Source organism: Melospiza georgiana, chromosome 6 (genome assembly GCF_028018845.1).
Source record: "Melospiza georgiana isolate bMelGeo1 chromosome 6, bMelGeo1.pri, whole genome shotgun sequence".
NCBI lineage: Eukaryota > Metazoa > Chordata > Aves > Passeriformes > Passerellidae > Melospiza > Melospiza georgiana.
Genome location: NC_080435.1, coordinates 3,746,074 through 3,762,718, shown reverse-complemented (window position 1 = coordinate 3,762,718; position 16,645 = coordinate 3,746,074). Strand labels below are relative to the sequence as shown.

The 16,645-nt window shown below is 42.7% G+C and overlaps 1 protein-coding gene across 3 annotated transcripts in view; it reads left to right on the top strand.

Moving 5' to 3' along the window:
• The window catches only part of DPF3 (double PHD fingers 3), a 167,812-nt gene that overhangs the window by 51,932 nt on the left and 99,235 nt on the right, over positions 1-16,645 (top strand). For all 3 annotated transcript variants that reach the window (XR_009114554.1, XR_009114555.1, XM_058025627.1), the window contains exon 2: positions 15,106-15,266. Coding sequence is in view for 1 of the 3 variants with exons in the window: in XM_058025627.1 (XP_057881610.1) it covers positions 15,106-15,266 (161 nt within the window). In the remaining 2 variants the exon portion in view is untranslated. The remainder of the gene's footprint in view (positions 1-15,105; positions 15,267-16,645) is intronic.

Genomic DNA, 16,645 nt, shown 5'->3' with positions numbered 1-16,645 from the left:
TTTCTCCACTTTTGCATGCACCAGACAAAACTGAGAAACCTCCTGAGCTGATGGGCAAATTTATGAAGGGTAAAATGGAGTAGGAGGTACTTAGTAGGAACAGGCATAATTTCATCTAAGATGCCACTGGCTGAAGACACAGATGCCAACCATTTATCAGCTGGCTTCATACTGAAGGTTTGTTTTAGGTTAGTGTGCTCTGCACTTGGACTTGCCCTATTTCCTTCAGTCGTCTGGCTTGCTAGACCAAAGGAGGAGAGAAAGGTGAGAGCCATGAACTTATCATTCATATGAGTGTATTGTTTTCTTATAATTGAACTTCTCTCTGGCAAGAAGTTGCATGAAAATCAAGTTATGAGATTCCCCCTGCTCTGCATTACTCCCACAACAACAATAACCTGGAAGAGTTGTATCTTAACACATAAAATGTCAAATGAACACCAGGCATTCATTGCATTGAAAACCCATGTGTGTGTTCCTATAGCTCCTCTTAAGTAAAGTATCAAAGTCGTTCGTGGCAGCCTTATACCCAGGAATCCACGTGGCAGTGATTATAAATATAATTATTTATATTTATTATAATTTATTATAATAAATATAATGTATAAATTTATAAATATTTTATATTATAAATTATAAATATAATTTATAAATTTATAAATATTTATAAATTATAATTTATAAATATATGCAATCTGTGTATTGGCAATGCTGTAGATGAGTGATAGTCAAACCTGAAAAGTTTGCTTCTTGAATGGGCTGAGAGGGAGCAGCATGATCAGCAGAGTGTGGTACCTGCTGCTGTGCTGTGCTGTGGTTGATGCTGTGCCATCATTGTTGTGTGTTGGTGTAAGCTGTGAGCAGATGCTTTAGTGCACTGCCAGTGTCACACCGGGACTGGCTCGTACAGCTCTGCAATTCTGCTTTCTTCCTGACTGCTGCAGAAAAGACTTACTTTCCATCTCTCCATCTTTGTCCTTCTCTCTTTGACTACATCACAGTAAAGAACAATCACTAGTTCTTTGAAATATTGGCCAAGCCTGCTTGTTTGTTGAGCAGAGAGGCTCTGATTAAGCTACTGATTCCTTGAGAGCTCAGATGTGGTGCTCTAAGGAACTCAAGCTGAGCTATGTAATACATTTGATTGTTTTCCCTTTTCTGCAAAAAGTGAACTGTGTTTCATTGAGTCACGTGGTACTGTCTCCTAGTTTTTATCCTGAGAAAAATTTAGTGTGTAACTGATGAGTGTATGTTACACAAAATCTCCAAAGAGGATCTCAAAGGCTTTTCTTTCATAACCCTCACTAGAGATGATTAGATTTTTTTGCGTTCCATGCATGTGGCTTGTGGTTCTCTTTGGGGAGAGAAAGGAGACCATCATCCTGTTGTTCAAGTGATACGGCCAACAGTGCTCCTATCAAATAACAGTTCCCAAGCTAACCACAATGGAGAGCACCCCACAGAGGGCAGGGGATATTTACCTGCCTGCTTTTGCTCAGTAGCAACTACACCAAGAGGATTCCTCTATGTGTGATAGTCTTTGGAAGCAGACTTCCATGCCCTCCATACATGTGACCTTTTTGCAGATCCTTTCTTTTAATTCCCTTCTCAACTCCTGCCTATGGAGACACTCTTCCCTTCCCCCTTCCACTGCCTTGGAGCTGTTTTGCTTCTCCTGATGAATGTCAAGTGCTTTGGGCCTGCAGCCTTAATGGGTGGGGGCTAAGACTTGGATCTACCCCTGAGACACAGTGGAGCCAGCAAAGATGGGTTATTTTAAATTGTGTGGTGACAAGCCTTTATTTTTCCCCCTCCCTTTTTGTTCCCAGAGGATAGCTGGGGAAGTTTGCTGTGCCAAATAGTTGGAATGTGTTTTTTTTCTCTTCTTCCTCCCCTTTCAAAACAAAAAGAGAAAACTTTATGCTGTGAATTCTGTTAATTGGGAAACATAAATCCAAACTGTAGTGCAGCATTGCTGGGCCTAGGCACCTATTGAAGTTTAATGAGGGAACAGCAGCTTTCTCTCGCCCTCCCCTCTTATGCTCTCCCTACATCAAACTCTTTCTTGTGGTGCCATCCTGTTCCTATGGGAGTATGGGAATGCCTGGAAGAGTGTGTGCATTTGTCCACAGTTCTCATGGGTCTGAATGCAATATGTGACTCCTTTAAAATAATGTAGCCAGAGTGAGGCGTGGACATTATTCCAGGCTGAAGTTAATTGGATAGCCAGTGTAGGAAAAAGAATGAAAGATTCCTCTGGGTTCCTGCCCTAAGTGGCTGCAAGCCCATTGAGAGAAATCCCCTCTGCAACAGAGATTTAATGGTTTATGTGCCCTGACCATATGTTTTGGACTGATGACAGGGTTCCATGATGAATGTTACACAACTTTTTACTTCTATCAGGCCTGATATTTTCTCTGAACTAGATAATGGAGTATGCCCTTATCACTACTGACTGGCTGAAGGGATATCTCATTAAATCCAAAATACAAAATAAGAATCATTCTTCTTGTTCTAGCTGTGGTAATGGGAATAAATGGGTTCCCATCAGCTTGTACTGGATGTAATGGGGTTCCTTACACAAAAAGCCAGCCTGAGAGGGCCTTGATCAGAGCATGAATGGGAGTATAATTAAACTGAGTATAATAATATATACTTGAGCAAAGATAGACAAGTTCATCTGAAATGGCTCTGGAGTGAATGCCAAAAGCAAAAGCTTCCCTTTGGCACTGATGTTTAAAGAAGAAAAACAATTCACATAGCAGTGGAAAGGTAGCTTGAAAGGGTAACTGGAAGAGAGCTTAATTAAAGGGCCCTGAGAGTCCCAAAATTTATTAAAGCCAATGCTGATTGGCTCGGAGATCTTCTGCAGCAAAAAAATAAAACTTACCCTTGGGTAAAAATGCTTCTTATGGTGGTGCAAGACAACTGTTCATCTTGAGTTTTGGATAATATGTTACCACACAAGGTATTTTAACCTGCTTGTAATATTGTACTGCTTTTGCCTGCTAGCTCACCTGTGTTTATGTAACATTAAGCATTGAAACTCTTATTTTTATCAACTTTGCCAAGCAGTTTTATCAGCTGCTGCTGGTGCAGTGCTGGAAGTCTGTGAAGGGCTGCTTCCTTTAGCTTTGAGAGATGGGATGTAAGGTTAGAGGGGGTGGATGGTGATTGCATGAGCAATGCAGGTCAGGTTACTGTTGGATTCCTCTTGCAAGATAAGTGAGAGCCCTCTGAAAGGTAATTATTGGAAAGCATAAATTCCTGAGATAACCTGTCCAAGAAGAAATACTGACAGGAGCAGAGGCCATGTGTTAAAGGCTAGCTGTTACTCCAGGGCAATGGGCAAACCTCTCTCTCTCTCTTTTTCTGTAACCTCTCTGCTCTGACAGTTGACTCCTGCAGTTCTTTTCCTTCAGTTACTTGTCAATCTTTTTCTTGTCCTGTTTGTAGACCACTGTGATGCTTGTCTCCATTCTTTGCTAATTGGGGTGCAGACAAGTGGAGGCTGTATGCAGTTTAGTTCCATGTCCAAACTCTTGTTTAGTCATTGTTTTTGCTTGTCATTGTTATTGTCACTGTCACTGCAGCGTTCAGGTACCTTTGCAGGATATCTTAAAAAAAAAAAAAAAAGAAGAAAAAGAAAGGTTACTTTTGTATTTCTTTAACAGATTTTTGTATAGAAGAGCTTTAACTAGCTTTCAGCATGATCTGGTGTCAGCTTTGTCTCTGAACCAAGAAAATTACTGGATGGCAGTTGGGGAAGGAAGTCTTGTAGAGTGAGAAAACAAATTTCAGAGGAAAAGATGGAGCAAAACTGGGAAATAAGAAACGTGACTTCTCCTTCTCTATGGCTTTGTTATGCAAACTCTCTGTGTCTCATCTGTAATGTAGAGATAATGATATCTACCCAGCTCCTATTTCCACTGGTTGATTGATTAATGACTGTCTCATGATCCCTAGATTACACTTTTGTGACCTGCAGCTTTAACTACTGCAGTGTATTACATACAGAAAGAAAATGGAACCAATGTGTTAGCTCCGGCTAGTTCCAGCTGGGAAAACATGATAAACTGACCTGAACAGCCTTGCCCACATGTATCTGCTTCTAAGACCTCATTCTAAAAGTGCACTGGAGCATGTGCTCTCTGTTCAGCTGCCATCTCTGTTCAGCAAGACATTCAAGTATCTGCCTAACTTTGAGTTGAAGGGGACTTGCACTCTGAATAACGTGCTGTGCTGAACTGGGACCTGATGGTCAGGCAGGGTTTCATCACAAGTGTTTGAAGACCTCAGTCAATACACAGGGCCAAAAGTGACTCTGAAGTCTGCCCTAGCATGATGGGGATATGCATTAAACAACTGGAGTCTTTCAGACTTGCCAAAAGAGTAAGTTATTTGAGCAGATGAAAGGATCGTTGTTTTGCAGCGATAATTGCAGCAAAACAGTATTGCAGGCTTTGCTAACTGTTAAGTGAATTACAAAGCTTTTCTATTTAATTTAACTGTTCTAAAGAAATAACCACCTCAATCTGATACTTGAGTTAAGGTGGTGTTGAGAACAGGAAGCAAGGCAGAAGAAAAAGAGGTGCAAGGAAAGTCCATGTGTATGGGAAAGACCATCAGATATTTGAGTTTCTGAAAGCTGGTTGTGGCAAGCATTTTTTCTTGACTTTATTAGAGAGTTCCTCTTGGGTGCTGCATAAATATCTACAGAAACCAGGGCACAGGTGTTTGAAACATCACTCCTCAGAATTATATATTAGTATTTGCAATGGTGGTTTGCTCTGCTCTCATGGGATGTGCTCCAGGTGCAGAAGATCCTGTGCCTAGACCTTTGAGTTAGTTCCAGTGTGCTCTCAATACAGAGCATTCTGTATGCTGGGGGAGCTGTGAGATGATGTGTTGGATGCATGTTTCACCTCTTTCAATTTTTATTGTTACTTTTTGAGGAGTAATAATGAAACTTTAGCAGAGGAATGACCATAATCTGCCCTACTTCCATTTGTGCGTGGAGCTGGGGGAAGGAGGTGAGAAAAAGAAATCTAATTCACAGTCATCTTGGGAATTCCCCTATGTAGCATGAGTCAAGTATATCCCTGCTGTACGTCTGCCAAGGCCAGCAGATTTATACAAGTACCAGAATGATTGTTCCTGTGTATTTAGGAGAAATAATAATTCAAGGAAACACAACTTTAGTTATCTAGGCATGAGATGATTTTATAAAGAACAGAAAATATAATTTCCTCTTTTGATAATTATTGACTAGGTACGTAGGAGATATTAGTGTTTTCTTACATGTGTATTCAGTTTGTCACACATAGATCATGACCAAGGACCTGAACGTGCTACCCATTCAAGTTTAGTAACTTCAAAGTATTGACTCTAGCTGATTTTTTCCCAAGGCTGACCACAGAGGCGAAGCAAACTCTAATAATTATGTGATTTTATGTTAGATCCATATAAATCTCTGCTTTGCTGCTTGTGTGATCATTTTCACCTGTGCAAAAAGGATTGTTTCCTGGAGTGGCATTTCCTTTGCAGCAGGAGATACAAGGCTCCTGCAAAAGAGACAAGCCAGCAGAAAAATATGAGTTTACTAACTCTTTCTAGTCAAAGGACAGAAAGTACCTAAAATATTAATGTAATAACAGTTCAGTGTAGTGGGAAAGCTTGCATGCCATTTAGGAACATTTGTACTACTCTTCTACTTGCATGTTTATTTTAGTCTCTTTTAAATTCTGCCACCTGGATTGAATGGCACTGTATATTTGTCCACTAAATAACTGCACAAGGTGCAGGGGAAATCCCAGCCTGAGAACTTCCAAGAGGGCTAACAGAGGTCAATCAGACCAGGACCATGCTGTAGAGCTTGGACAACTGGGACTCTGACATGGCTTAAAGCATGGGACAATACCCCCCGGTCTTGCCTGGCATCTCACTGCCTGTTGAGCTGTGGTGGAGATATGTAGCTTCATGAAAGATGAGATACTTAGAGACACATATGAAAAAGAATGCTCTTGTCAGTTTAACTGATGTCATTTGGGCCAATGATGCAGCTTCCATTTGCTGTGTCTCTCAAAAGGGCTGTACTGCTGGCTGAGTGACCTAGCTCCCACCACTGATGGTGTGGCCAGACCTTTTCCCATTGCAAGCAAACAGGTGTGCCACTTGAAGACTAACCCAAGCTGGTTGTACTGCAGGAGATACCTCTGGAGGCAGAGGGGGTTTTGTGAGCTTGCCCTCAGCTCTTCCAGGCAATGTCAGCTGGGTTTGCTCGAACAGATCGAATGGCCTTGCTTGAACTGAGTCAGAGAGCGCTCACACAAACATTGCCACTGGCAGGAGGTGTGGGAGCAGTAAGCTCTGGGAGACAAGCAGTGAAAAGCAGCAGGGTAGGAGGGAATGGGTGATATTTTTAGCTGGCACAGCTAGAGCTAGGAGAGGATTTCTGTTCATGATCTGAGCATCTTTTTAGTACAGACAGTGCCTGAAGTAATGCGCACGATTTATTATTGAGGTAAGTTTAGGGTGTTACCGGTGTTCTGCAGGGCAACTATTAAAGCTACAAAGGAAGTCACGGCAGAGTAATTTGTAGAAGTCTGGTTTGCTGTCTTCCTGGTGCCAGCTTAGGTGATAGATTATGGTTTTTACCAGGAATGCAAAAGATAGGATCACTGTGGGAAATCAGAACCATGGGAGCTGAGTGGATAGACTTTGTCTTTGACTACATCTCGCCTGTAAGACCATCGTTGTACTAAGCCAAACAGAATTCTGGTGACCCCAGGCCCCAGCAGCTCAAGTTGCTTTTCTAAAAATATATATAAAGAAATCCCTTAGATGTTGTCATGTCGAATCTAACGCTGTTGCTGAAGTTTTCGCTAGTTCATTCCTTTAATAATTGGAGAGAATTTTTGACCTTTTAGGAGAGGTTAGGACCAAGCTGAATTCTGAGTGCTGTCTTCAGACACAAAAGAGGTCTAGGTTATTACCTTTCACACCTGTTGTTCATTTAATTGGATGATGCTGCATCTCTTTAAAACAGAAACTCTGGCCTGAGAAAGAATAGATGCTCTGAGATATCCCCAAGGAGTCTGCCTCTGAGATTAACCTAATTGGTCACTGTGCTGAGTCTAATAGAGATTGCATGCAATGTCTGTCTCTGGAAACAACTTAGGTAGCCTGATGTATGACATGGAAATTGTTGCTGATGCCTCTTCATGGAAATGAAAGTAAAGTAAGAGAAGATGTGGACAAATTACCACATGCAATGTAGTATAATTGTTCACAGTCCAGTGTATTTGAATGGGGCTGGTAACTTAACCTTCTGAAATACCTAATTTCATAAGTACACATCAGCTTGCACCATACACAGATACCTCTTGTAACCAGCCAACAACTCTGCATGTTAACAGGTGAGTGAGATGGGCAGAATGATCCCACTTTTTTGGCTTCGAGAACTGGGAATGCGGCTGCAGGCCTGAGCAGGGCCATGCACAGCTGCAGGAAAAGGAGCACCTCTTGTTCTAATCCTTATTCCTGCACAAAGAGGGCTGCAGCTCTTTACCCTGAAAGCCAGATTTTTGTCAGCAAGATACCATCATGCACCACACTCTTCTTGGCAGTATTAACTTGTGCTGCTGTTTCTTTTCTTTAAATGGAAATGCCAGCAGAGCTCTCATGCTTTTACAATACATGTGAGGATGGGGCTAATCAGATCAATTTTCCTCAAATTGTAATTTAAGCCTACCTTTTGTCATTTTTCTTCAAAGACAGACTTTTTGCATGAGATGATACCTGTAGTTTCACAGTGGATTAAATTACAGCCTAAGCCTGTTTCCAGAGCAGTGAATGTAGCTCACTCTATGAGGCTGCGCTCTCTGTTACCAATCAGCATCACACCGTGATTCAAGCAGTGAGTACCCTGTTGATTCTGGCCACAAGTGGCCAGCAGGGATTTCCAACCCATCAGGGGAGGTCTTCCCGTAAATACCTGCAAAAGGGGGATTTCTTTGCTCTTCTACATAGACTGCTAATGCTGCGTGCTTGGAGGAGGGTGCTAAAAACACCTCACATTGCTTTTACACTGATTTGGATTCAACCTAGACTTGTAGCTCAGGGCATCTTCTTGATTGCTGTAATGTCTGCTCTGTGCCAGTGCTGACTCAGGATCTTGTCATCAGCTCTCTGATGGCTCCTAATCCCTTGAACCACATACAGTCTCTGCACCTGCCACAGAGCAGTGAACAAGTGCTAGAAGCTTGTCTATTTTGACCTGTCTGCATGAGTTCTTCCAATGAAAGGCGTTAACTCTCCTGGAAAGTCTTTTGTTTACTCTTGGATCATTGCTGCTCCAGCAACACTGTCTGCTTTGCATACTGTTTAGTGGTCTGATTTGTGTAGTCTACCTACTACCAAAAGAATCTTGCTAGCCATTGTTTCTCTGACATGGCTTCCCAGACTGGGGAAAGTTATACAGTCTTCATGTTGTCTATCAGGTGAAATTATGTATAGAAATGAAATAGCTGTCTCAATGACTCTGCCTCTTGGAGAGTGCAGATATGTGTTTAGAGAGCTGCCAAGTTCATGTTAAAAAACCGAGAGCCCAGAAATTTTGAGTCATTCTGTAGCACATCTGGAAATCCTGTTTTGCCTTTGCTCACGTTCACACCCCTTACATCATTAGAAAATGTTGTGCAGGGACAGATGCAATGGACCACTATGAGAAAACTGAATCTGCACATTCCTGCACTTTCTGGCTTGCCATCAGATTTTGTGGTAGGATTTTGAGCAGTCTGTTATGCTTCACCTAACACCAGGAAAGCCATTCTCTATTCCTCTTGAATCTTTACGTTCTACCTTGATGCAGTTGCAAAGGGTGCATGCTTCTAGCAATTAAGCACTGCCTATAAACTAGAAATTCCAGAGAGTGCAGCCAAAGGAGGGGCCTAGCCAGCCCTTTGTTGTTTAATGCTCAATAGTGTCTAACACTCTTGAATATGTCATATTTTCTTTTGCTTGGATCTTTTGATGAATGTTATGTTAGCATCTTGCAACTTAATGTGGGGATGAGCAAAACAGAATGCTTTATCTCTTCTGGGAAGATGCTCTGGAGCTGAAGGTCTGCTGTCTGAAGATGCTGCAGGAGCCTGGTGATGCTGGACTCTGCCAAGCACAGGTTTCCAGCTGCATCTGGGTATAGAAAGGAGAAGCAGATGTTCAAGCAGCTTGAATTTAGTCCACTGTGCTCTTCATGAAAATCAGTGGTGCTTCATGGTCTGTGAGGAAAAGACACAAGGTTGGGCAGGGGACTGTGGGCTTCTTTGACTTGCTTTGTGGCAGGGGAGGTACCACAGTTTTGCAACTAGCTCTGTCTTTGTTGCTTATCTAGCCTGAGGTAGAGAGTCACAGTAGGCCAGTCCAGATGGGAGAAACACACATGAGCATGACCAGGCTTCAGCTTGAGAAGAGAATTATGCTGACTGGAGAGGGAGAGAAAGGCCCTTTTGGTGATTGTGTCTGTAAGATTGTCCACATTAACAATGTTAGTGCACAGTTTGTAATGCTTCCCACTTCCAGTCAGCCTCATTCTGATCTCCTCTGACTTCACCTCTGCCAGCTATGCTGCCCCTGCTTTCAACACTGTGAGGTTTGGGAGAGTGCTGTCGGCATGAGGGGGAAAAAGATACATAAACTGCATGTCATAATGTCATGGCTGGCATTGCTGCATAGATACTTCATCATATTCCCTGAAGGTTTTGCACAGATATTAAATAGAAGTGGCTGAAGAATTGAGCCCTGTGGCATTCTTTGTGTCACAGGTCATAGAGAGAAGGAGCAGCTGCCTGTCAGGGGCCTCGTGGGACCTGCTGGAAAGGAATAGCATAGCCAGCTCAGTGCAGCTCTCTCAACACTTGCCAAGACACGTAGTTGTCCAAGATGGTGTCCAGTGTTGCAGGCAACTGATAACTCAGGTGGTGCCTGCATGATTTCTTAGTCTCTGTTCAACTTTGTGAGAAGGCCTAAGACCTCACTGGTGTTTTATTTCCAGGCTCATTTGTGAGTGTCTCCAAAAGGAGAATAAAAAGTATCTTCTGAAGCTGCATTGCACCACTTCTCTCATACCACTTCTCAGATCTCGCCCAGTTTGAAACTGGATGGCAGTGCTGCTGAAAAACAAGTTGTGATTTAAAAGGCCTTTTATGGTTGTCCTCGCTGTACCTCACAGTATCAAATGATCTAAAATGTAAGACTAGAGACTAAATGTATAGTAAACAAAAAGTCCATGGTCTTAAGGAAAGCAAGGCCCACATTTTTGATCGTGGCTGAGGACCACTGCAAACTGTAGAAGAAAAAGTCTGTTGCTTTCTGTTGCATGACTAGTCATTTCTTCCTCTGCTATCAGGTTTTTACTTGCCTAGTTGTGTAGTGAGCATGGTTTTAGAGGGAAATGACTAGAATGAGGCCTGGCTTCAAGAACTGGAGACAATCCGGATTCATACTCAGAGGTAGAAATTTAGGAACTGCACTTGAGGAGGACTGGTTCTTTGTTATACAAGTTTTCCCAGGGTGATGTGGACCTGTAATCATTGTTGAGCATGGCTAGTTATAGGTGTTCAGCAAGTGCTCACCTTCTCTGGGTACTAACCTGAATTGTGTTAGGAACTGCAGGAGGGGCGCTCTGGATTCTGCCTATTTTGTAGCTGTTTTAAAAGGTGTAAGTACACTCAAAAATATATGACTTTGCAGGATGGGCTGCAAAGTAGTGGTGGGGAGCTGCTCTGCTGCTTTCAGGGCCCATCAGGAGTCCTTGTCAGCACAGAAACATCTTGAACATCTGGAGTGAAGTCGGGCTCCTGGTCCTTGTTGCAAATTTATGGGCTTATAAGACAGGCAAGTGCTTGGGTTTCTTTTTGTTTTTTTTTTCCTCTTATTGAAGGCATGCCTAGACGGCAGAGTCATGGCACTAGGTACTGTACAGAGAAGTGGTAAGTTGGAGTCTGCTCAGAAACCTTATGGTCTAGTTAGTGCCAGCAGGCAAAGACTGAGGGAAGGGAGGAATTGTTCTTCCCTGGCTTTGTTATTAGGTGACCTGATTCCATGATAGAAAAACTCAGTTTCTTAACACTTAAAAGAAAAGTGACCTCAAGGATGTCACAAACTCTGATCTTCTGTGCTGGTGCTTGCTGTCATGGCAGTGACCACCTGCAAGGCTGCACAGAATTGCACCAGGCTCTCATGGCAGTCCCAGCACCCACAGGACCACTGATGCTTTCAGAGTGCTCACCTCCCCGTTCACACTGAGCTTCCACTGCTCCCAGCCTGCTCTTTAGTTTCAGTCCCACTTTTTTCACCAATAAAGAGCCCCTAACCTCACTAACATTCACCCCTCCTATGCAGCTTTTCAGGAGTATGCAATAGCATAGGTTGTTCTTTTCCAAGTGCAGGAGCTTTTATCAGTTAGCCAGAACTGGGTTATTTTAGTGTTCATGGTATGTAAGTGCAAAGTCTCTGTGTGTGTGCCAGCAGTGTCACTGGCATGCCTGTCCCAAACATCTGGGGCTCTCTACTGAAGGGCTGTGTGTTTTTCACAGCATGCTGACAACTGTATTCTGTATTTCCAGTTGTGCTGCCTTCAGTATGATTTGCCTTCCTTGTCCAGCAGTTGTTCATGTCTGCTCCTTGCTTTTTCCCAGCATCTTTAAAATCTGCACATATGCTGATGATTTTGTGTCATTAATATCAATCTAGACAAGTCTGTGTGACCTTTAACTCCCCTGTCCAAAGGGAAGAATTGACCCTTGCAGTCAGTCACTGCACAGCACTGACTCATACATACTTTTCATAAAAATAATGAGGAAATTCCCCATAGTTTTTACAGATACTTTTTCAGGAGTTGAAGTGGAAGTCTTCCATAGCAACACAGTTTGGGAAAACTATGAAGCATGTAACAGATAATTAATCTTTTTTTCTGACATATGATACATTTTATAATATTAATTTTTTTTTTCTTTTTCTTGCATCTCACTTGCTCAAACTCAACGGATCTGTTTGAGTTTCATTGGAGCTCTTGTGCTTTCCAGTCTTATTCCCACCCTTGTCTGTTCTCCAGCTCTATTGCAAACCTCCTGGGAGGGGGCTGGGATTTGTCCCACCTCCCTGACTCTGCAATGAGGAACACAATGGGACACCGTTCTTCCCCTTTTTTGCCCTGATTTTAGTACACTTTCTGTTTTTTCCTGCATAAGATAAAACATGCTGTGTTTAGATATGTAGCACACAAAAAAGGAAAAAATATCTCTAAGTTTGAAGTTCTTTAAAAAAAAACCTAACTAATGGTAAAACAAAACAAATAGGCACCCAAAAGTAATTTCAGGGGAGCTGTTTCCCACTGACATATGACTGTCATGAGGAAATACCATTTCTTTACTTTCCTATATTTGATTATTTGTCACTTAAAAAAATAATTCCATTTATAATTAAGGCCAGGGTAATTCCTCAAGGTCTCAGTATCTGAATAGCTTTCCAGTGAATACTTAGAGAACTGCACTTTTTGATCATGCTTGCAGTAGTGGAGCCAAGGCAAGCTTTCTTAAAATATGGAGATGACTGAATACTTCTAAATTGTTATTTTTCTTTAAGGCAAAAAACCCGCATATTTAAAAATCTTTAAAGAAAATGTAATGAAACAGCTAGGCTGCAAGATTTTGTCATGAGTGAATTTGACCCGTTAGCTTGGTTGCTTCTCTGCCATTAGGATCTCAAATGCCCTTTTATCCTGCTTAGAAAAATCTGAAATTTACTTGATAGTATGATTTAAAGCCAAATATTTTACATTTGAAGACTTATGGTTATTTTTCAGTCTTAGAGCAAGATGGAAACTGAAGCAATCTCCAGTCAGATCCTATATATCCCATACCCTAATGCTGAGATGTATTGTTTTTGTCAATATGGATGCTTTGTGGTGTACATATGCTAGTGACTGAAGTGATTTTTGGCATAAGGAAGACTTATGCAGTGGTGGCAGTTTTTTGTCACATAGCTATGCCTATTTATTTCCAGTAAACTCCTTAGAGTTAGAGAGCATCTCTGGTTTAATATAGAAGGAATCTGACATAGCTCTGAGGAAGCTCAAGTGTTTGTGGAAAGAGCTGTTAATCTTTGATCAACTGGGGTCTCCTTGTTACTGACTTTGATTACACAAGTGTACAACTTTAATTACAGCTTTTAATAAGATTTCATTTCTTCCTAGTCACATTCTTTGTATAGTAGAGCAGCTTATCTTTTCTTTCTCCCCTGCTCCCCTTCCCTTCCCCCCTGCCTTTTTATGGAAAAGGGCGTTTGAGGTCATTGCAAGGGATTCAGTGTCCGGAGGGATCCTGCTGTACAAGCTCTGCCCCTGCTGTACCCTCCACTCGCTTGCACAGCCCAGAGAGCTCTCTCCTTCAGCTGCCCTCCACATATCCCTGTGCTGGCAGCTGCCCAGGAGCTGGTGGTCAGCAGGGGGAGGACAGGTTTGTGAGGCACAATGTTCGCACAGATGTTCACTGCTGCACAAAACCTCTAAAAACCCCTTAGGAAGTCTCTGTAGGAAAAGGATGTTCTGACCTCCCCGTCATTTGATAACCTGAGACTTGGGTAAATTGAGTTCTGATCATCAGAATTGAGAAGGGAGAACTTGAGGTGCCTCCCTTGGTATTTGCTGTATTTTTGTTCTTCCCTATGCCTCTGCTTATGGCCCCTGTCAGTGATAGGATATTGGTCCAGTATGGCCAAGATGAGAACTGCCTGACTTCCATGTAAATCATAAGATACAACTGAGGAGTCACTTAAAAGATGTGAGTCACAAAAAGATACAGATGGCAAAACAGAGCAATTTGCACTGATTTGACGTTCAGAGGTGTGCAAAATTTTAAAATGCCAGTTGTGCCTACAGAAGAGGATAGTGGGGAAAAAACTGATAGAACAGCAAAGGGAGCTCCTTTTATCTCTGTGCATGCATCCCTTTGGCTCACTTGCTGTATGTGCTATACTCTTTTTGCACACTAATGAATATCAGAGTCAGAGCAAGTTATGCCATCTATCACTCTGCTCCTGTTTTCTAATGAACTTACCCCTAACAGGTAGCTTTCCTAGCTATTCGTGTCACGAGTGAATTTCACCTTGACAATAGATCAAGAATGAGGTTCAGCAGTGTGGCCCACCTACTTTGCAATGCTCCAGCATGACAGCTGCTTTGTGTCCTCAGGGTAGCTTTGATGCTTTTCCCTGTTTAGAAAAATTTGGAGGGAGGATTTTGGTAATCTCCAGCAGGCAGAGTTTTTAAACCTATCTCAAGGGAGGATGAAGATTCTACAGAATTTTTGAATAAACAGTTATTTATGAAGTAAGTGACATTGTCTTTAGAACTGTTATTCCCACTGGGCTCCAGAGAAAAGCAGCATTTGCCATGCTGGATCTGACTGGTTGCTGCTGTAGCCTGCTGCTCCTGGCACCTCAGGCTTCACTGTGGAAAACTCTGGAAGGCTTATGACAAAACATCCAGTCTGCAGATATGGCTCTAGTTATTCAGGGGTGTGTTTTCATGCCTCAGAAGCACACAATAAGAGAACCAATGTTCTTTGCTCTTATGGGCTCTTTGGCACCAGAAATGCTGGAGCGAAGTTCTTCTAAACTTGGCTGGCTTTCTGGTTGCCTAAAACTTACTGCAGCAGTTGCTGTAACGTGGGTTTGAAATGACTGGTTTGCTGAATTGGCTGGACAAACTACAGGGAAAGAGAAACAATCAAATGAGCTCACTGTGGTGTACACGGGCCTGACCCCAGGTCATGGGGCAGTGTGATTGCATCATTTGCTCATTCAGTAGCCACGCTGCTGCTGAAAAGATCTGTGTCTGGTTCTCGACAGCCTGATCTTTTGATGAATTTGACATCACTTTCTGCATGATCTGCTTCATCAGTGTCTCGTGCCACCAACATTTGCATCTGTCCAGGCAAAGTTCTTCTGTTTGTCCATTTTCAAAGCAACCTCACGTCCCCTTTCCCTGCTCTTGTTGGAGGGGGCAGCGCAATCGTTCTCACTGTGCCCTGTCTCTCTCGGCAGCCTCGGGGACCAGTTCTACAAAGAAGCGATTGAGCACTGTCGCAGCTACAACTCCCGGCTCTGCGCCGAGCGCAGCGTCCGCCTGCCCTTCCTGGATTCGCAGACCGGGGTGGCTCAGAACAACTGCTACATCTGGATGGAGAAGAGGCACAGGGGGCCAGGTTGGTAGCGCTGTGTCTCTGTGTGCTCGTGCATGCACGGAGGGCTGGCCACTGAGCCCTCTTGGGGTTTAATTAATAGGAGCTCAAACCTGCTACAGGCCACACAGAAGAGAAACTGCCTAAACCTCTGCGCCTGCAGGGGATTTCCTTTGGTAACTGCAGAGAGCTCATGCTAATTACTCTCTCTCTATGCAAAGAGGTGCCTGACATGGTAGTTTCTAAGGCTGCATCATTTGTAGCTCTTTTCATGCTATCAATCCCAGTCTGTAGCAGAAGACTCAATACTCTGCTCTAAGAAGGACTGGAATTACCTCCAAGATGGAGGTGGGAGTTTTTCAGATGAATGCTGAAAATAAGGAACTATATTAGGAAGGATATAAAACTGAAGTAAAATATAGGAGAGTCCATTAATTGAATGAATGTTGTTCTAATGGCTAGAAATATACCTATAAATCCTGGTTCTGCTTTGGATAGGTTAACTTGGATATCAGTTCTGGAGCTGTGGTTCCCTTGGGTACAGAAAGAAGTTGGTACATTTCCTTAAGGAGCTTTGGCTAATGCCTATTCCACAGCTCAGGGAGGCTCAAGGGAAAAGAGCACTGTTATTTTTGTAGACTTTGGTCAGTTGTTCATTTGTTAGACTAAATCCATCTGAAATCCCTTTTTGAAAGGCAAAGGACAGTCACCAGCCACCAAAGACTGAGATGTTGCTCAGACATAAGTCCTTCTGAGCCCCAAGGGGAATTTGGCTATGTTGTAGCTCAGTATCTGACCAATAATTAGCTCAGGGAAAGGATTTTTAACAGCACCAAACTGTATTTCTAACTTCTTTTTTTCCCCCTTCTTTAGTGCAGCCCAGATAATCCGGGCAGAAAGAGACCTGGGGTACATGGGCACTGGAAGTATGACATGCACACATGTGCATAAATATGTGCCAGTTCTCTAAACAATATTTACACCCTCCCACCTTCACCCTCCACCCCCTCAAATTCTAGATCTGAAATTATGGGAAGGTGAAGCCTGCTCTAATCTCCTCCACTGTCTGGTTTACAGGAGATGAAGTGAGAGGAACACATAGGATATCCCTTTATGGTCCTGGGGCTAAGAAAACAATTGCAGCTTCTCAAAAGTGCCTAGCTGAGTCTTAGCTGAAACTTTCCTTCTCCCCTTTCTAGGATACCCTAGAGGAAGGAGCTTTGTGTTCCTCCTGTTACTAAAATATGAAAAGTAGATTTCAGTTGTCTTGCAGTACTACTGGAAAACTGTTTATATAATGAAATGCAGCCACTTCTGGTGCAGGAGACAACAGGTCTTTTTACAGTGTTAAAAATATCCAAAGAATATCTCAACTACAAAAACTGCTGGAGTAATTCAGGATG